This window comes from Hyperolius riggenbachi, chromosome 11, assembly GCF_040937935.1.
Source record: "Hyperolius riggenbachi isolate aHypRig1 chromosome 11, aHypRig1.pri, whole genome shotgun sequence".
NCBI lineage: Eukaryota > Metazoa > Chordata > Amphibia > Anura > Hyperoliidae > Hyperolius > Hyperolius riggenbachi.
In genome coordinates, this window is record NC_090656.1 from 143,908,321 (window position 1) to 143,930,442 (window position 22,122).

Sequence of the window (22,122 nt, forward strand, 5' to 3'; positions counted from 1 at the left end):
ACTTAAAATGATTAAGCAATGTGTAACAGCCAAATAACATTATCCAGAGTGTCCCCCTAAAACACTATAGGTAAGATTTAACAATATAGCTAGGTAATGTATCTCCTGTAGTCTCCCCATCTTCAGCAACAACCCTCCTGCAAACAAGTCTGGACTTTAAAAGGGAACCTAAACTGAGAAGGATATGGATTTTTCCTTTTAAAATAATACCAGTTGCCTGACTCTCCTGCTGATCCTAACACTTTTAACCACAGCCCCTGAACAAGCATGCAGATCAGATGCTCTGACTGAAGTCAGACTGGATTAGCTGCATGCTTGTTTCGAGTGTGTGATTCAGCCACTACTGCAGTCAAAGAGATTAGCAGGACTGCCAGGCAACTGGTATTATTTAGAAGGAAACATCCATCTCCCTCTCAGTTTAGGTTCCCTTTAAGGTGAGTACAGGGTGATGTGGGAGCAGTATATAAAAGAAGGGGTCTCATTAGTTCCATGGAAGGGTAGGCAGGGCCACTGGTCAACACAGCAGGACTTTGCTATGGAGGTGTAATTGGGGGGGGGGGGGGGGGGTGCTGGTTAAAGTGACTCTGAAGTAAAAAAAAAATAAAGTATACAGTGGTTTGCAAAAGTATTCGGCCCCCTTGAAGTTTTCCACATTTTGTTATATTACTGCCACAAACATGAATCAATTTTATTGGAATTCCACGTGAAAGACCAATACAAAGTGGTGTACACGTGAGAAGTGGATCGAAAATCATACATGATTCCAAACATTTTTTACAAATCAATAACTGCAAAGTGGGGTGTGCGTAATTATTCAGCCCCCTTTGGTCTGAGTGCAGTCAGTTGCCTATAGACATTGCCTGATGAGTGTTAATGACTAAATAGAGTGCACCTGTGTGTAATCTAATGTCAGTACAAATACAGCTGCTCTGTGATGGACGCAGAGGTTGTCCAAGAGAATATTGGGAGCAACAACACCATGAAGTCCAAAGAACACACCAGACAGGTCAGGGATGATGTTATTGAGAAATTTAAAGCAGGCTTGGGCTGCAAAATGATTTCCAAAGCCTTGAACATCCTACGGAGCACTGTTCAAGCGATCATTCAGAAATGGGAGTAGGGCACAACTGTACACCTACCAAGACAAGGCTATCCAACTATACTCACAGGCCGAACAAGGAGAGCGCTGATCAGAAATGCAAGGCTGGACGAGCTGCAGAGATCTACAGCTCAGGTGGGGGAATCTGTCCATAGGACAACTATTAGTTGTGCACTGCACAAAGTTGGCCTTTATGGAAGAGTGGCAAGAAGAAAGCCATTGTTAACAGACAAGCATAAGTCCCGTTTGCAGTTTGCCACAAGGGGGACACAGCAAACATGTGGAAGAAGATGCTCTGGTCAGATGAGACCAAAATGGAACTCTTGTGCCAAAATGCAAAATGCTGTGTGGTGGAAAACTAACACTGCACATCACTCTGAACACACCATCCCCACTGTCAAATATGGTGGTGGCAGCATCATGCTCTGGGGGTGCTTCTCTTCAGCAGGGACAGGGAAGCTGGTCAGAGTTGACAGGAAGATTAATGGAGCCAAATACAGGGCAATATTGGAAGAAAGTCTGCAAAAGGCTTGAGACTGGGGCGGAGGTTCACCTTCCAGCAGGACAACGACCCTAAACATAAAGCCAGGGCAACAATGGAATGGTTTAAAACAAAACATATGTGTTAGAATGGCCCAGTCAAAGTCCAGATCTAAATCCAATTGAGAATCAGTGGCAAGATCTGAAAACTGCTGTTCACAAACTCTGTCCATCTAATCTGACTGAGCTGGAGCTGTTTTGCAAAGAAGAATGGGCAAGGATTTCAGTCTCTAGATGTGCAAAGCTGGTAGAGACATACCCTAAAAGACTGGCAGCTGTAATTGCAGCAAAAGGTGGTTCTACAAAGTATTGTCTCAGGGGGCTGAATAAGCACACCCCACTTTGCAGTAATTTTTTTTTTAAATGTTTGGAAGCATGTATGATTTTCGTTCCACTTCTCACATGTACACCACTTTGTATTGGTCTTTCATGTGGAATTCCAATAAAATTGATTCAGGTTTGTGGCAGTAATATGACAAAATGTGAAAAACTTCAAGGGGGCCGAATACTTTTGCAAACCACTGTATAATGAATTGTATGTGTACTATGGATAATTAATAGATTAGTAGCAAAGAAAAGAGTCTCATATTTTCATTTTAAGTAATAAAGCTTTTTTTTTAATTATTTTTTTAAACATTGGATCATTCTCTAATATTTGCAGTTTACAAACTACACTCTGTATTTTAAACTATGAAACAGAGCAGAGCTAATGACCCTTTAAACTTCCTGACAGTAAAACCTTAAAGGATACCCGAACTGAAATGTGACATAATGAGATAGACATGTGTATGTGCAGTGCCTAGCACACAAATAACTATGCTGTGTTCCTTTTTTCTTTCTCTGCCTGAAAGAGTTAAATATCAGGTATGTAAGTGGCTGACTCAGTCCTGACTCAGACAGGAAGTGACTACAGCGTGACCCTCACTGATAAGAAATTCCCCCTTTTTACCTCTTTCTTGCTCTCAGAAGCCATTTTCTGCTAGGAAAGTGTTTTATAGTTGGAATTTCTTATCAGTGAGGGTCACACTGTAGTCACTTCCTGTCTGAGCTAGGACTGAGTCAGCCACTTGCATACCTTATATTTAACTCATTCAGGCAGAGAAATAAAAAAAGGAACACAGCATAGTTATTTGTGTGCTAGGCATTGTATATACACATGTCTATCTCATTATGTCACATTTCAGTTTGGGTATCCTTTAAACAAGGAACAGTGAGAGACAGGTTGAGATAAGTGATTCAGGAAACAGCACTGTAGCTGACCCAAGTTGGGTCGGAGAGCTCTTTAGCATAGACAGCAACTGAAGATTCTTAAAGTAAACCAGAGCTGTGTAACTGGCACAGTCGGGTCCAGTCTGGGTCTTCTGCGCGTGCACGGAGATCGTGGCTGAATGGCAGACAAAGGACTCACACGTGTTTATACTGCTGGAGGAAGCCGTGGATGAGCTTTTTACCACAGCTCTGGTACACTTTAACTGTTCCTGTTCTGGAAACAATAGGAAACTCATATCTGCGCAACTAATGTTCTGTTTCTTAGCTGTACTTACACATACAAAATCATAAGTTTATTTTCACTTCAAATTCCCTTTAACCACCTGAGCGGTATGGACGAGCTCAGCCCCTGGAGGGTCTTTTTAGACCAAATTTTCGGAGGGTGTGTAGCTAGCACTTGGCTACCTACATCACCCGTCCGATCGCTGCTGGCCTGCTCTGATCCCCCCGATCGCCGCTTTTTTATACATACCTCCCCCCCCCCCCCCCCGGAGCCTGTGCCGGCGCAGCCTCTCCATAGCCTCCAGGGGTCGCAATGGCGTGATCAGAACTGCGCATGACGTCAGACCAGATTGTCGGCGTAGCAACGCCTGAAGCTATCGTGGGATCGCGAGGAGGTAAATATAAATATCGCCGGCGGCAAGCGGAGGGAGGGGGACTGTGCCGGGGGACTTGCTAGCTACACCAGAAAAGACACATTTTTAAAAAAAAGAACTGTACTTCATCCCAATCAGTAGCGGATACCCCATTTCCCATGAGAAATCTTTTTTTTTACAAACGGATCATCAGGGGGCTCTGTATGGCTGATATTGTGGTGAAACCCCTCCCACAGCAAGTTTCCTGTCTGTGAACCTCATTGCATTGTGTACAGCTGGGTCCAACTGCCAAAAAAGCAAGCAGCGTCTCCTCCTCTCCTTCTACTGACATCACCTGCCAGCAGTAAAAATGTCACCATGTGGTAAATGTCAGAATGTTAGGGAGAGGAAAGATTTTACAGTGAGAAAAACACTGACTAAATCATTTATACATAATTATTGTGAAAATTAAGCACTTTTTATTACAGTATTTTCACTGGTGTTCCTCTTTAACCACTTGCCGACCGCCCACTACCTATGGGCGTCGGCAAAGTGGCACGCCCAGGACCGGCTAAAGCCCATAGGCGTCGGGTCCTGGAAGAGGGGATTGTGCGTGCAATCGCCGGCATTAGGCTCCGCCCACCCGCGACGTCAACCCACCGGCCAATTAGCAGCGCCGGCGGGTTGTTAACCCCCGATCTGCCGCATAGAAAGCGCATGATGCACTTTGTAATGTATACAAAGCGTATGATACAGGCTGCCTCCTGCCCTGGTGGTCCCAGTGATCGAGGGACCACCAGGGCAGGAGGCAGCCCCCCTGGTAAGCACACACACACTGATCTGCCCCCCCATCCCCCACAGCACCCCTCAGACCCCCCCCAGATACCCCCTCAGACCCCTGTTTGCACCCAATCACCCCCTAATCACCCATCAATCACTCCCTGTAAATGCTATTTTTTAGATTAGGTCCTAAACTGCCCCCTGGGGGCTCCTGATCACCCCCCCCCCACACCCTCAGATCCTCCCCAGACCCCCCCCCCCTGTGTACTGTATACATCTAACCTCCCTTGCAATCACCCACTGATCACCTGTCAATTACCCATCAATCACCCCCTGTCACTGCCACCCATCAGCTCAGACCCTAACCACACCCTCACTCACCCCCTTATCACCTCCCCAGTGCATTATTTACATTTGTTCTCCCCTCTAATCACCCACTGATCACCCATCAATCACCCCCTGTCACTGCTACCCATTATACCCATCAGATCAGACCCTCATCTGCCCCCTGTGGGCTTCTGATCACCTGGCCAAACCCTCACCCGCCCCACCGCAGTGACAGAATTTTTTTTTCTGATCACTGCTGGTCTCTACCACTTAATTGTGGCAGAGGAACCGTTATGCCACACAATACGCAACCACCAATCCAAGAAGCTACCATGCCCAGCCTTTTCGGTGGAAACCACTCCAAGTTTCCAAACGTAACATTTTTTGAGGCCTTCTCCTTAACATGGGTCTAGTCAAAAAGAATATATTGCGGTCTTATTGGTCTATGCACCCAATACATCACATGCCCATGTCCTTTGTTGCCCTGTCCAAGTCACGATTTGACAACATCCTGCGCTTCCTGCACCTCTGTGCCAATACAACCTGTCATCTAAGAGGCCACCCTGCTTATGACCGGTTCCACAAAATTCGGCCCCTCATAGACCACCTGTCATCAAAATTTGCAGATGCTTATACCCCTGAACAGTCATTTTGAGGCATTTAGTTTCTAGACTACCCTTCACGGTTTTTGGCCCCTAAAATGCCAGGGCAGTATAGGAACCCCACAAGTGACCCCATTTTAGAAAGAAGGCATCCCAAGGTATTACGTTAGGTGTATGATGAGTTGCTAATTGTAAAACAGAGCATTGCAGGCCGTTTTCCTAGCTCCCCCACCCGTGGCCGCCGCAGTAACGAGCCATCCGTTCTGCTCAGTTTATGCCCGGACATTAGTATGTAAGAGAGGGCGCACTTCCATATGCGCATTGATCAGTGTCCTGGCGAGTCAGTGCAGTGGATGTTTGCTATTGAGGCAAAGGAGGGCGGAAGTGTTCCGTTCTGACAGAGCGCTGTAATACATAATACATTTGTATTACAGCGCTCTGTCAGAACGGAACACTTCCGCCCTCCTTTGCCTCAATAGCAAACATCCACTGCACTGACTCGCCGGGACACTGATCAATGCGCATATGGAAGTGCGCCCTCTCTTACATACTAATGTCCGGGCATAAACTGAGCAGAACGGATGGCTCGTTACTGCGGCGGCCACGGGTGGGGGAGCTAGGGAAACGGCCTGCAATGCTTTGTTTTATAATTAGCAACATGGACTATTCCAGTGCCCCGTCGCCGTCAGTGTGTCCTCAGGGCACACTGACTTCCACACACATGTTGAAAAAACTTACAGCACATAAAAATATATGCTGACTTCTTTATTTACATTTATTTTACATTGATTAAAGATGTTTGCTCAAAAATGTAATCTTTGATAGAATTCCTTTAAGGGGTTTTATGACTGCAGTCCTTAAGTGGTTAAGGGGGCTGAGGGCTATTTGTTTTCTTAAATACTATACAAATTTAAAATAAGCAGGAGAAAAAGGGTATAAAAAATAAACACATATTCAAATAATATTCAACGATCACTGCCTAGCTCCAAATCATAACCCATAGCAGATTTCAAACTTGATGGAAAATGATTTCACTCTTTTCCTCAAGGAATCTTTAAGATTTACCATATTATTCCACCTGCTTGGAAGCACAAAAGAAGAAATAATTGAAGTCTACTTACCTCATCCCGTATTTCAGCAAGGATAGATGAGAAAAGTTCTCTGATAACCAATTCTGGCTGCAACACATCCAAGCTCAGTTCTTCTTCAGGAATATCTGGAGCAACAGCCTGCATTAAGGAGGAGAAAATAAGTATCATATATATTACGTCTCTTATTTCATAACTTGCATCACTTTTTTTAGGGCTGTTTTTAGGGCTGAGGCCTATGTCATGTGAATACTTTTTAGTCGCAAGCTGTATCAAAAGCAGTAAAATTGTTATTTTCCTATACTCTGTACCAAAATAAAACACTTGTAAGCCCCACCCCCCAAAGTGACAGAAATGAAATCAGTTTATACTGTGGCTGTTTTTTCAAATAAGGGCTTGTATGTAATCACTGACAGAGTATAATGAGAAAACAAAAAACCTTTATTTCCAAGAAATATATTGTCGCCATACATTGTACTAGGGACATAATGTAAATGTTGAGATAGCCAGGACACACACACACACACACGTACATATATACACGCACATACATATACACATACATACACGCACACACAGTGATGCCCGTAATTATTCATATCCCTGGCAAATTGTGCCTTAAAATCACTTTTATTCAACCAAGTAATTTTTTATTTATTTAGATTTTTTTTTTTTTTTTTTTTTTTTACAGGAAATGACAAAGGTGTCTCCCAAAAGATTATAAGACAATGTACAAGAGACATTATTGTGGGGGGAAAAAAATTCTCAGCTTTTATTTACATTTGAGCAAAAATTGTCCAGTCCAAAATTATTCATAAAAAAATGGGTAAAAAAAAGATGTTGCGCTCCTCTGCTGTTTTTAAAAGCACAAATTCCACTAACGCACAAGTTCCACTAATACAGTCTCAGATACCGGCTCGCAACACCAAAAGTCACCTCAGATTGTAAATACATATAGATGTCCGCGCTCTGAACAGTATTCCAGATTACTGTTCGCATAACAAGTTCCACAGATCAATATGGATTATCCACGTTGTTCTGCAGCCATATGCCCTCAGATGAGACATATATAGGGAAAGAAGACAAATAACAGGAATATAGTGTATTATTTGTTAATTGCTGTTGCACCTCCACATTACCACAGTGCCAAATACTACAGTGAAGCACACCCCCAGTGAAGCACACCTACAGTGGGATGTGAAAGTTTGGGCAACCTTGTTAATCGCCATAATTTTCCTGTATAAATCATTGGTTGTTATGATAAAAAATGTCAGTTAAATATATCATATAGGAGACACACACAGTGATATTTGAGAAGTAAAATGAAGTTTATTCGATTTACAGAAAGTGTACAATAATTGTTTAAACAAAATTAGGCACTGCATATATTTGGGCACTGTTGTCATTTTATTGATTGCAAAACCTTTAGAACTAATTATTGGAACTCAAATTGGCTTGGTAAGCTCAGTGACCCGACCTACATACACAGGTGAGTCCAATTATGAGAAAGAGTATTTAAGGGGTTCAATTGTAAGTTTCCCTCCTCTTAATTTTCTCTGAAGTGTAGCAACATGGGGGTCTCAAAACAACTCTCAAATTACCTGAAGACAAAGATTGGTTAGGAACATATTGAAGTGGAAGACCACATGCTCAGTTCAAGTTAAGGCTCAAAGTGGCAGACCAAGAAAAATCTCGGCTAGACAGAAGCAACGAATGGTGAAGACAGTCAGTCAACCCACAGACCAGCACCAAAGACCTACAAAATCATCTTGCTGCAGATAGAGTCACTGTGCATCGCTCAACAATTTGGCACACTTTACACAAGGAGATGCTGTATGCGAGAGTGATGCAGTGGAAGCCTTTTCTCCGCCCACAGCACAAACAGAGCTGCTTGAGGTATGCTAAAGCACATTTGGACAAACTAGCTTCATTTTGGAATAAGGTGCTGTGGACTGATGAAACTAAAATTGAGTTATTTGGGCAGAACAAGGGGCATTATGCATGGAGGAAAAAGAACACAGCATTCCAAGAAAACGCCTGCTACCTAAAGTAAAATATGGTGGTGGTTCCATCAATGTATGGGGCTGTGTGGCCAGTACAGGGACTAGGAATCTTGTCAAAGTTGAGGGACGCATGGATTCCACTCCGTATCAGCAGATTCTGGAGACCAACGTCCAGGAATCAGTGACAAAGCTGAAGCTGCGCCAGGGCTGGACCTTTCAACAAGACAATGACCCTAAACACTGCTCAAAATCCACTAAGCCATTCATGCAGAGGCACAAGTACAATGTTCTGGAATGGCCATCTTAGTCCCCAGGATTGAATGTGATTGAAAATCTGTGGTGCGAGTTAAAAAGAGAGCTGTCCATGCTCGGAAGAAATGCTGATGCTATTTGATATTGGGCTATACAATATTACACAATGGTCTGTTTACCCCACCCACCTTGTGTGCTTGAGCTAAAGTGCAGTGGAGAGGAGAAGCAGTGGATCTTCCATTATATCAGGTGAGCGCATTGTATGTACATATAGGTGTGCTTCACTGGGGGTGTGCTTCACTGTAGTATTTGGCACTGTGGTAAAGTGGAGGTGCAACAGCAATTAAGAAATATTACACTATATTCCTGTTATGTGTTTTCTTTCTCTATATAAGTCTCATCTGAGGGCATATAGCTGCAGAACAACGTGGATAATCCATATTGATCTGTGGAACTTGTTATGCGAACAGTAATCTAGAATACCGTTCAGAACGCGGACATCTATATGTATTTACAAAATTATTCATACCCTTCACAAACTGTCACAGTCTGCGGGAAAATCCAAAGTTCTATACCATTTATGATAGTCCAAGAGGTTCTAAAGCATCCTAATTACCATGATTAATTGGGAACAGCTGTTTTAATCAACTCAACAGGTGAAAAACAGCAGTTCTCTGCAGTTGGTTTGCGGACAGTCATGGCTAAGACAAAGGAGCTCAGTGAGGACCAGCGACTGTGCATTGTGGCTGCTCACAAGTCAGTAAAGGGCTACAAGGACATTTCTAAATGTTTTCAAGTTCCAGTGGCTACAGTGCAAAGTATTATTAAAACATGCAAGATGTTCCGCACAGTGGAAAATCTCAGAGAATGTAGTCAGAAGCCAAAAATGACTCCTGTGCTGACCAAGAGGATAGTGAGAGAGGTGGAAAAAAAAAAAATTAAAGGAACACCACCAAAGTCATCCTAGTGAAACTGGGCTCTGCTGGTGGCAATGTCTCAAAGCAGAAAATCCAATGGACACTGTATACTGCTGGGTTCCACGAATGCAGACTAAGGAGGACGCCACTTCTCCAGATAAGGAACACAAAAGCTCGCTTGGTCTTTGCAAATGCTCATCTGGACAAAGAAGAAGACTTCTGGTCTCCTGTGTTATGGTCAGATGAAACTAAAATTGAATTGTTTGGTCACAAGGTTTCTTTCATGTGGCGTAAAAAAGGATAAACCTTCAAACTAAAGAACACCATCCCCACTGTCAAACATGGTGGTGGGAACCTAATACTTTGGGGGTGTTATTCAGCCAATGGACCAGGGAGGGAACCTAATCAGAGTAAACGGCACCATGAAAAAAGAGCAATACAAGAGGATTCTCAATGACAACATCAGGCAGTCTGCAGAGCAGAGGAAGGATACAGACGACCGAGCGTGCGGCGGTCAGCATCCTATCAGCTTCTGGTGACACATACGCCAGCCGACCACCAAACGGGGGAGAGCCCGTGGGAAACTCTATGTGCAGCTTTTAACTTAGAGATTGTGAGTGCAATATTTTTTTTTTATAACATTTTAATAAAGTTACAGTATTACACTATATAAGCCTTTTTATTGAGGTTGGCTAATTAAGAAGAATCCTGCAAAGAGGAGAGGATCTGGAATATAGCGAAAGTCGTGGGGGACGACCTGATAACGGTCCCAAGGTGCCAATAGACCTAACAGAGGGTCTTTCCACACAGTGAGTGACTCTCACTAGGGTGTGGTGGAGGCTGTCCTATCCAGTGGTTGAACTGTAGAACTGTGTATGAGGACTTCTGTGGTATATTAGAGGGAACTGTGACATAGGAACCCCTGTGAAATATACAAGAGTATTGTGTGGAATTTTGGCCTGGAAACTGCTCTGGACTTTGTGGATCCTATCTTGTGGGAGAAAAAGTGGTGGACTATAATTCTGCTGTGAACTAGGAAATTGTCATACTGCTACAAATAATACTGTGTTTCATATGTCCCATAGCACTGTGAGCGCCAACCTCTGGGTACAGACAAGAGAAACTTGGACTTGGGCACCAGTCGACATTTCAGCAGGACCATGACCCAAAACACACAGCAAAAGTCGTGAAGAATAGGTTAGCAGACAACAACATTAACATTTTGGAGTGGCCCAGCCAGAGCCCTGACTTGAATCCAATTGAGAATCTTTGGAGGGAGCTAAAAATCAGGCTGATGGCAAGAAGACCCTCCAACCTGAAAGATTTGGAGCTCATTGCTATAGATCAGTGATGGCTAACCTTGGCACTCCAGCTGTGACAAAACTACAAATCCCATCATGCCTCTGCCTCCCTGAGTTATGCTTAGAGCTGTCAGTGTATTGCAATGCCTCATGGGACTTGTAGTTCCGCCACAGCTGGAGTGCCAAGGTTAGCCATCTCTGCTATAGATGAATGGGCAAACATGCAAAAAGCTGGTCTGCAATTATAGGAAGAGTTTGATTGGTCTAATAGTCAATAAAGGCTTTTCTATTGACTATTGAGAATGGTATGAATAATTTTGAACTGGACACTTTTTGCTCAAATGTAAATAAAAATTGATGGGTTTTTTTCCACAATAATGCCTCTTGTACATAGTCTTTTCTTTTGGGAGACACCTATGTTATTTCCCGTCAAAAAATTAGTTGCTGATTGAATAACAGTAACTTTAAGGGTCTGTTTCCACTACACACAGAATGGATGTAAAAAAACTGACTCCAATGAATGCCTAGGGGAAAATCTGCATCAGAAAAATCGCGTTTAGTGGAAAAACAGGCCCATAGGCATTTGTTGGAGTCAGTTTTTCTGCACCCATTCTGCATGTAGTGGAAACAGGCCCCAAGTCAAAATTTTCCAGGGATATGAATAATAATAACAACCATTCACATCAATGGAAACATTTAGAAGGCTGCTATTCTCACAGTAATAAAGCTAGAGTCCTCAAGCTTGGCACAGTTGGTCACTTGGTGACAGAGGTTAAAATTTCAGGAAGTGGGTGGAGCATAAAACAGCCATTAACATTTCAGCTGTTCATTTTAAATGGGAACTGCAGCCATTTTTAGACTTAAGTTGATCGCAGGGGTCTTAAAATTTGTCACAGTTGGTCACTGGGATTAATATTCAGTAAAGTTGGTGAAGCCTACAAAAGCCAATCAGAACTCACTTACTGATTTTCAAGGGCAACACAAACTGCTGCTGCTATTCTTACACTGTTAATGGTAGAGGCTTCAAACCTGCTACAGTCGATCATTGGGAGACTTGGGTTCAAATTCAGAAAAGGGGTGGAGCCACAAACATCCAATAAGATTTTTTTTTTTTGTTATTGATAAACTGCTCACATTCTCTCATAGATGCCAAGCACCCCAGAGCTCACACACGTAATTGAGTGACTATGAGTCAAGGATATAAAAAAAGTGAGTGGGGCCAACATTTAAATTGCAGCCATTCTTACACTCTTTATGGCAGGGTTCTCAAACTTCGAAAAGTTGGTCACTGGGTGACTGCCATTAATTTTCAGGAAAATCAGCCAATCCAAATTCACCTATTGATTTTTAAGAGAAGCGAACAAAAATTACTATTTTTACCTTGTAGTTCACTTCACTAGTGTCAGTAGATGTAAACCGCTGCAGCCCAGCCGCAAAAACGAGGGGTTTAGACCCCCCAAATCCCCGGGCAAACATCCCCGACCATCTTGGTCTCACTCTTCCTTCACTGAGAGGGGTGGGGAGAGGTGGAGATCCACACGGGGATTGACATCAGTGGAGGTAGAGCTGCAGCTGAAAGCTCTGGCTCTTTCAGGAAGCACTGGCCGGATTGTCCCCTGGGGATTTGGGGGTTCTAAAGCCCTTGTTTCGCAGCAGGGATGCGGCGGTTTACATCTACTGAGAGTACTGAAGCGAACTAGAAGGTAAAAATAGCAATTTTTGTTTGCTTCAGTCTCTGTTTAAAGAGGAATATCTGAATGGCTGCCATTCTTACACTGTTAATGGAAGCAGCCTCAAACCTGCTATAGTCGATCATTGGGTGACTGGGGTTCACATTTTGAAAAGCTCACAAACTTGGCCATTGACAAGGTTAGAAAATGTGGCTGGATCCAACAACAACCAAATACATACCTGGGCAACCCCGGGTCTTCAGCTAGTAGGCAGATAAAATGTGTGGGTTTCAGCTACAGTTCCATTGTTTATCTTAACTGCTTGCCGACAGCTCCACGCTGATTGGCATGAAGTGCTAGGGGCGGATATTTCAGGGGATCATGCGCGCTAATGCACGTGCATCCCCGCTTGAATGACAGAGCTTCACTCATCAGCCTCTCAGCGGTGATCGCCGCTAGGAGACAGAAGCCTATGACAGACGATTGCGCCAATTGGCTGGCAAGGGGAGGGACTGGAATAAAAATATTAAAAAAAGGAAATTTATTAGAAAAAAACTATTTACAAAAAAAAATAAACATCCTGGGAGTGATCATAGCCCACCAACTGAAAGCTTTGTTGGTGGACAGAAAAGGAGGGGTAAAAAAGAGAGATACCGAGAGCCCGATATGGTGTAGTATGTATTGGAACAAGGTGAAATTATGATAAGTAATATACTCACAAACATGGGTTACCGCTTAGGCAACCACTGTATATGCAGGTGGGGAGATTAGACCTGTCCCCACTCAGGAATAAGATGTCGCTCTCTGAAGAAGGAAAAGAGGGTATATCACCCTTCCACCCAGGGTGGATGTCTTGACAAAACAGATGTACAGAGGCGCCAAAAGGATAAAATGTGCTAAAATGTTTAAAATATTCGGCTGGCGGTGGTGGGCCGACCACTCCCAAATAGACACGATGCTGTCGTTTAAATTCAAAATAATTTATTTACATATTCCAAGGATGTCCTTGGAGTATGTAAATAAATTATTTTAAGTTTAAACGACAGCATCGTGTCTATTTGGGAGTGGTCGGCCCACCACCGCCACCCGAATATTTTAAACATTTTAGCACATTTTATCCTTTTGGCGCCTCTGTACATCTGTTTTAGAAAAGGAGAGGGGAATCACTTGTGTCCTGAGTTGTGTGGCCCTGCAGCAAGGCCTTAAAGCTGCAGAGTGGCCTTAATTGTAAAAAATAGCCTGGTCACTAGGGTGGTTGAAGACCATGGTCCTCAATTGGTTAAAACTATAGGGGATGGAATTAGAGAAAGTGTATTTTTTTTCCTTGTTTTTCGCTATAAAATGCGTATAAGATAAAATAATTACTGAAAAAAGTATTAATCAGTAATAAAGTAATGGCCAAATTAATAGGAGGAACGCTGACAAGTGAAAATTGCTCTTGGTAGGAAGGGTAAAATAGCCTGTGGGGTTCAGTGGTTAAATCACTACTGTAAATGGCTGCAACCATTACCCCCAGATAATCAGTGCAGCAATTTCACTTCACAATCATTACCCCCCCTTCCCCCCAAATAAAAAAAAATGCAGCTATTTTCTCTGGATAGGAAATGGAGCCATAGTTATAGTTATTTAGGTTGAAAAAAAAAAAAAAAAAGACAATTGTCCATCAAGTTTAACCAGAAAAAAAAAATTCTCACATCTTCCTTAACCTCCCTGGCGGTATGATTGCCCGTAAGGAAATCCCATTCTGAACAGGATTTCCTTGAGGGCTTCCCCCATCACCATGGCGACGAACGGAGTGACGTCATCGATGTCGCCGATGTCACAGGGAATCCCGATCCACCCCATAGCGCAGCCTGGCGGCGATTGGCCAGGCTGCGCAAGGGGTATGCGGGGGGGGGGGGGGCCTGTATTGCGGCGGGTAGCGGCGCATCGGCGATCAGACCAAACACGCAGCTAGCAAAGTGCTAGCTGCGTGTTTGAAAAAAAAAAATTATGTAAATCGGCCCAGCAGGGCCTGAGCGGCACCCCCCGGCAGCTTACCGCCAAGGAGGTTGAAAATAGCTTTTTTCCGATGTCAAGGAGTGCATCCCCACCTTCAGTGCCCAGGGGGAGCTGGCGGTAACCACCAACATACATTTCAGGGGGAGTCCTGGGGATCTGACTTAGGGCAGGTCTCCACTAACGCCGGCTGCTCATCTCCGAGACGGACGCCCACACTCATGCATGCTTATTACCCATCTAAACTCCTGTAGCCATGCCATGCATGGCTATGGTGATTTGGACGGGTTATCCAGAATTCTGGAGCAGTGCTTCAGAATTTTTTTTCCATGTGCATGAATTCAGCAGCAGCCTATTAACATCAATAGGCTAAGATTCCGGACCAGTATTCATATGTGTGAATTCAGGCACAAACCGCCCTAGTGGAAATATATGCAGTTTGGAAATAGTTTAAACTGATTGGTCCATTTTCAAGCTGCATATATATGCATAAAAATGTACATAAATTTGCATAAACTCAGAAAAATGTGCATTTCATTGATCAACCCTACTCCTGACAGACCCTTCCATCTTTCATTCAGTGCTGCACTGATGTTTTTAGCATGCTCAGCCACAGGGAAAGCAATTAAAAAAAAAAAAAAAAAAAAAAAAGTCAAAGGATCTGCAGGAAAAGGTAGATTAACTCTATGGAAAGGGACAGAAGAAAATATCCAAGGAATTGAGAATGCAGAATCAGCAGTGTTCAAACTAATTAAGAAGAAGCAGAAAATGATGGGTTCTGTTGAAGCAAACCACGGTCAGGCAGCCCAACAGATTTTCAGTCACAACTGCTAGAAAAATTGCAAAGATAGATGCAAAAATAAATAAATAAATAAAGCCCAAAATAACTTTAGATGAAATACAGGATTCAGAAAATATGAGGTGTGGCAGTTTTAAGATTCACAATAAGGAGGCACTTGATTGGCTGCATGGTCGAGTTGCCAGAAATTTGATTGCTGATAATTTGGGGGTGTGTGTACTACAAAGGCACAGGAAATTTGGTCAGAATTGAGCGCAATATGAATGCAGTAAGTTATCAAAAAAATACTGGAGAAAAATTTGCACTCGGCCAGTATGCAGAGAACATCTCGTACTCGGACATTCCAACAGGACAGTGATCAAAAACACAAAACCAAGTAGACCTGTCATTGGCTACAGCAACATAAATTGAAGGTTCTGGAGTGGCCATCTCAATCTTCTGACCTAGATATCATTGAGTTACACTGGGAAGACCTCAAACGTGCACTTCAGGCAAGACAACCCAAGGATTTACAGGAACTGGAGGCTTTTTTGCTTGAAAGAATGGGCAAGCTTTACCATTTGAGGCGATAAAGAGCTTCATTCACAACTACCACAAAAGACTTCAAGCAGTCATAAAGGTTTGGGCAACCTTATTAATCGTCATGATTTTCCTGTATAAATCGTTGGTTGTTACAACAATAAAAAATATCCGTTAAATAGATCATATAGGAGACACACACAGTGATATTTGAGAAGTGAAATTAAGTGTATTGGATTTACAGAAAGTGTGCAATAATTGTTTAAAGAGACTATAACATCAGAAACATCCCCTGGGGGGTACTCACCTCGGGTGGGGGAAGCCTCCGGATCCTAATGAGGCTTTCCACGCCGTCCCCTGTCCCACGGGGGTCTCGCTGCAGCCCTCCGAACAGCCGGCGACAGACCAGACTGTAAATTCAATATTTACCTTTGCTGGCTCCAGCGGGGGCGCTGTGGCTGCTCTCGACTCCGAAGTAGACAGAAATACCCGATCTCAGTCGGGTCCGCTCTACTGCGCAGGCGCCGGAAACTTGCGCCTGCGCAGTAGAGCAGACCCGATGGCGATCGGGTATTTCCGCCTACTTTGGAGCCGACAGCCGTCAGAGCGCCTGCGCAGGAGCCGGGAAGGTAAATAATGACGTCATTTTGCACGGAGGGCTGCAGCGAGACCCCTGAGGGATGGAGGACGGCGTGGGAAGCCTCATTAGGATCCGGAGGCTTCCCCCACCCGAGGTGAGTACCCCCCAGGGGACGTTTTGACGTTACAGATCCTCTTTAAAGAGAGCCCGAGGTGGGTTTGAAGAATATTATCTGCATACAGAGGCTGGATCTGCCTATACAGCCCAGCCTCTGTTGCTATCCCAAACCCCCCTAAGGTCCCCCTGCACTCAGCAATACCTCATAAATCACAGCCACGCTGCTGACAAACAGCTTGTCAGAGCTGGCTGTGTTTATCTCTATAGTGTCAGTCTGCTGCTCTCCCCGCCTCCTGCAGAACTCCAGTCCCCGCCTGCATCCCTTCCCTCCCTGCTGATTGGAGGGAAGGGATGGGGGCAGGGACCGGAGCTATGCAGGAGGCGGGGGAGCAGCTGAGACTGACACTACAGATGTAAACACAGCCTCACAGCATGGCTGTGATTTATGAGGGATTGCAGAGTGCAGGGGGACCTTAGTGGGGTTTGGGATAGCAACAGAGGCTGGGCTGTATAGGCAGATCCAGCCTCTGTATGCAGATAACATTCTTTAAACACACCTCGGGTTCTCTTTAAACAAAATTAGGCAGGTGCATAAATTTGGGCACCACAAAAAAGAAATGAAATCAATATTTGGTAGATCCTCCTGTTTCTTTTTTTTCAAATTATTTATTTATTCATATATAGAACAAAGTTCATATACAGAAAATCCTCTCAATTAGATCGACAAACATAATAAATCTTCCAAGCAGTATTCCTTCATTATACATTTGCCTACAAGACATATCAAATCTCATATCTAAATTCCAGTAGTATCTAAATTCCAGTAAAACAGAAAAAATCTATTTTATAAGTATAGGCTCTCTAATTAACAATTACTCTTCACTTAGCATTCCTCCCCTAAGTTAATATTTTAGTTCATACAGTTTCCTTATCTCATATAAATCTCGGGGCAGCACGGTGGCGTAGTGGTTAGCTCTCTCGCCTTGCAGCGCTGGGTCCCTGGTTCGAATCCCAGCCAGGGCACTATCTGCAAAAGAGTTTGTATGTTCTCTCCGTGTCTGCGTGGGTTTCCTCCGGGCACTCCGGTTTCCTCCCACATTCCAAAAACATACGGATAAGTTAATTGGCTCCCCCTAACAATTGGCCCTAGACTACAGTACTTACACTACATAGACATATGGCAATGGTAGGGATTAGATTGTGAGCTCCTTTGAGGGACAGTTAGTGACAAGATATATATATAAACACTGTACAGCGCTGCGTAATATGTCGGCGCTATATAAATACTAAATAATAATAATAAATAATAATAATAATATAAAGAGAAAAAGAGAGGGATGATGTTATGGTTTAGAAAAAAAAAAACAAAAAAAACTAACACACATATCCAATCATACGAACATCACTTTCATCTCCATTATCATGTATTCCCTCACATTTCACGACCCGGATCCAATTCCCCTTCTCGAGACATGCTGTTATAATTCTACGTTTTTATCCCTCCCTCTCGTCTGTGGTCACCAGGATCCCATTATCCATTTGTAAGATATGGACTGTGTGTTTCACTGCTTGCTTTTGTGGAGCAGGCACTGCACCATTCTTAGAGCACATGTTTCTAAGACAAAAGACCTCACTTCCTGTTTAACTGACCTTAGGCGGAGATAAAGTTTAAATCTGCATCCTTTCAGCCAATGACACTGAGCCTCCTCCTCAAAGGGATGTGATGTAGGGTGAGGGGGTGGAGTCAAGCAGGATAAAGTCCTTGACCATGTGCTGTGAGGGGGTCTTTTGCTGGAATGGACTGGTGAGGCTGTTAGCGGGAAACCATGGCTAGGTAAGCTGTATCTGCGCATTGTGGGCTGTATTTTAGGATATATTGGGAAGCTGCACTAATGTTATGTATTAATGTATACATTGTGGGCATTGGTTTCTAAGCTTTATGTGTTTATAATGTTGGATTGCTCTGTACATGTTGTTTTCTGTAGTTCATCAGTATCTGTACCTGTATCGCAAATACCACTTGCAATATAAACTTTATTTATACTGCTGTTGATGTGTATTTCTTTGCCAAACGACCACCTAGAACTTACGAGAAATCGGTATTGTTGTCTTTATTAATATCCCATTGTTGAGGCAATATTTTCAGCAATATCGTATTTCTTACATAAATGGCGAGCAGCAGGTAGGAGGTGTGTTATGATTTGGCGGGAAAGCATATTAATAACTGTATAATATTGGATGTTGGATTTGTGATTTAGGTTTGATATTGATGTTATACTTCAGACAGTTTTTGTGAGAACTTGTGTAAGCAGCCACATGGTTTCAGTGTAAACTTTGCCTATTGTTGTGTCCAGAGATCAAAGTGTTTGCATTGAATAGACTGACCATTGTCTTGTTTTGGGATAAACAAAATGGAGACCTCTGTCCAATTGTTGCTTTTAAAACAGACTAAAGTAAAGAACCAGGAAGGTATTGTGAATATATTGCAAAGCTCTGTAGATCCGTGGAAGCATGCCCAGATGTATGTGTATGATATGATAAATAAGAAGAAGTTGAAGAAAAAGGATGGCAAAGCTATGCTTATTTTTGCAGCCCAGTGGATAGCAGAGCAATACAGGGGTGTTATTGAACAAAAATCAAACCTAGAACATGAGGTTCAGAGGCTGAAGGACAATGTAAAAGACTTACAAAGTGCAGTCTCCATTTTAACAATTGCTGCTGAAGAGGCCAATGTGGTTGCCATTACCCAGCAACAAGTTGTTGAGGAAAATAAAAGGTTGCTTCGTCAGAATGCAGGTCTGACTGAGCAGTTGAAGGATGCACAATGCAAGTTGGAAACATTGTCTGTGTCCTCCAGTAGTGAAGCAGTTAATCAGTGTCCAAGTGAAAGTGATGCTGGTTATAGTAGTTCTGAATGCAGTGGTTGTTCAGTTATTGAGTTGTCAGAGAGTAAGCAGGAGGCGCATTCTCTGGAAAGGCCCATTCAGGGGAACAGGACTTTAGAGAGTCCAAGAGATGACTTGAAAAGGTACCCTTTCAAATCGTCAGTGCAGCACAAGAGAAATTTCAATAAGGTGTTTGCTGTGCAGCCTGTAAGGGACAGTGCTGTACATATAGTGAAGAAGCCCCAGAGAAGGCATGAGACCCGGCGGTGCTTCCAATGTGGGGAGCAGGGCCACATAAAACAGTTTTGCCCATCACTTGGGAGAGACAGACAGAATTATTTCAGAGGTAACAAATTCCTTACCAGGAGGAGAGAAACTGAGGTGTACTCTCCTAGGTGGGAGAGCAGGCAGAGGAGCCAGTACAGGGCCTGGGTTCCTTACAAAGTTCTCAGATCACATACTGAGCAATTACAAGCTGAGGTAAGTTGGCTTCGAGGGAAATTTGCTCAGGAGGTCAGTGAAATAAAGCAGGAGATGCTGGAATGTAGAACAATGAGGAACATTCCAGAACACAGTTTTCCTAGGAGGAACTTTGTCAAATGTTAATAATGGTTTTTCAGTTTCTATTTCGTAGGAAACCGAGGAACAAAAGAAGATCCTGGCTGTGTTTTGTTGTTTGTCTGTCTATGTATGCATTTATGTATAAAGAGGATCCTAACATATTTTTTTAGAGTTAGGAATAAGCCTCTTTATTTAATTGATCATTTTATCTACAGTCAAAAAAAAAGTCAAATGCTAAAATACTTTTGTGGTCTCAGGTGCTGACTGTAGATATGTAAATCTGAATGGGTTGCCTTTGTTACTTTACTATAGTAGAGGGTTTTGTGAATGGCCTGAAGGCATGGCAGGTGAGATTGAATTTTTGTTTTCTCACCTCTTGTAAGGATCCGTGCACAAAGTTGCGGGCCATTGAAATGTTTTTGAATTTAGCGTTTTACAAAGGCAACCATTTATTTCGGGAAAACCAGATTTAACATGTCTTAAAATTTGTAATGTAAGGTCAATTAGGTTAATGAACAAATGGTAAGGCCTTGTTCAATCTGGAGTTTTTGTTTCTGGTTGTGAGCTTTGTTTCAGGTACTTTGCATATACTTGACAATTGCAAGGCACACAACAACAGTTTTGCTTTCAATCCTTTTACTGGGTTAGGGGTTTTGTATGTAGTCAAGTGGGGGATGTTTGCTCTAGTACAGATGTTATACTACAGAAAGCACAAATTAAACTGTCCCTATTGTTAATGTAAATGCCCAAATAATTAAGTGTACAGATACAATATGCAGACCACATCTAAGCTAAGATTTAGCCAGAATTGTTGATCAGATTCAGCAAATGTTGAAAGCCCATGTGCTCTCATTATGAGTGTTGTCACCCTTAAGATTTTTTTGTAAATGCAGTCAAGGGTCCACAGAATTGTATAACTGTATATTGGGATTGAACTGTGTATGTCTACATCTAACAGAGTTCCTTTTCCAGAGGGTTGTAATAGCATTGCATTTAGAGTGTTACGGTCCAGATATCAAAGTCTGTTATGTTTTTATAATGTTTTCTATGTGTTGCAAGTTTACAGAGTCACAATTGGAGATGATGCTGATGTAAAAGGACATGGGTGACCCTAGTGATTAAAATGTTATGGGTCCCATGCAGTGTCTTGATATATCATTGTCATTTTCAATCAGAAGTCCTATCAAAGCTGCTTAAAGTAAATAATGGGGTAGGACTTGTGATTCTGTGAACTGTGTTGTTTTGTGTTCTGTTATTTTGCGCAAATGTAGGTTAACCAAGAATCCAGTGTGCTGGAACCTTGAGTCGGATGTGCTGTCTGCAGATGTCTTGATAACTTCTGGGACTGTGCAAGAGACTGAATGCATCGCCACTGGAGTCGTTATGAACTTTTAAATCTGCAATTTGGAAAATATTTACATAAAAGGAGAACTTTATGGACTGTTTTAGTGTGAACTTTTACATTGCTGGATTCTTACATGGACACTGGAATCCAATCTAATTCCATTCGTGGACCTATGGACTGTTACATTTTGGTGAAGGTTCTCTCATAAATTTCGATCACCTTCAAGTGGGGGATTGTAAGATATGGACTGTGTGTTTCACTGCTTGCTTTTGTGGAGCAGGCACTGCACCATTCTTAGAGCACATGTTTCTAAGACAAAAGACCTCACTTCCTGTTTAACTGACCTTAGGCGGAGATAAAGTTTAAATCTGCATCCTTTCAGCCAATGACACTGAGCCTCCTCCTCAAAGGGATGTGATGTAGGGTGAGGGGGTGGAGTCAAGCAGGATAAAGTCCTTGACCATGTGCTGTGAGGGGGTCTTTTGCTGGAATGGACTGGTGAGGCTGTTAGCGGGAAACCATGGCTAGGTAAGATGTATCTGCGCATTGTGGGCTGTATTTTAGGATATATTGGGAAGCTGCACTAATGTTATGTATTAATGTATACATTGTGGGCATTGGTTTCTAAGCTTTATGTGTTTATAATGTTGGATTGCTCTGTACATGTTGTTTTCTGTAGTTCATCAGTATCTGTACCTGTATCGCAAATGCCACTTGCAATATAAACTTTATTTATACTGTTGTTGATGTGTATTTCTTTGCCAAACGACCACCTAGAACTTACGAGAAATCGGTATTGTTGTCTTTATTAATATCCCATTGTTGAGGCAATATTGTCAGCAATATCGTATTTCTTACACATTTATATTCATCTAGTTTAATAAATTCTTCCCAT

At 42.8% G+C, this 22,122-nt stretch overlaps 1 protein-coding gene across 2 annotated transcripts in view; it reads right to left on the reverse strand.

Moving 5' to 3' along the window:
• The window catches only part of NUDT22 (nudix hydrolase 22), a 70,007-nt gene that overhangs the window by 11,915 nt on the left and 35,970 nt on the right, over positions 1-22,122 (reverse strand). For both annotated transcript variants that reach the window (XM_068259484.1, XM_068259485.1), the window contains exon 3: positions 6,314-6,421. In XM_068259484.1, the coding sequence (XP_068115585.1) occupies positions 6,314-6,421 (108 nt within the window). The remainder of the gene's footprint in view (positions 1-6,313; positions 6,422-22,122) is intronic.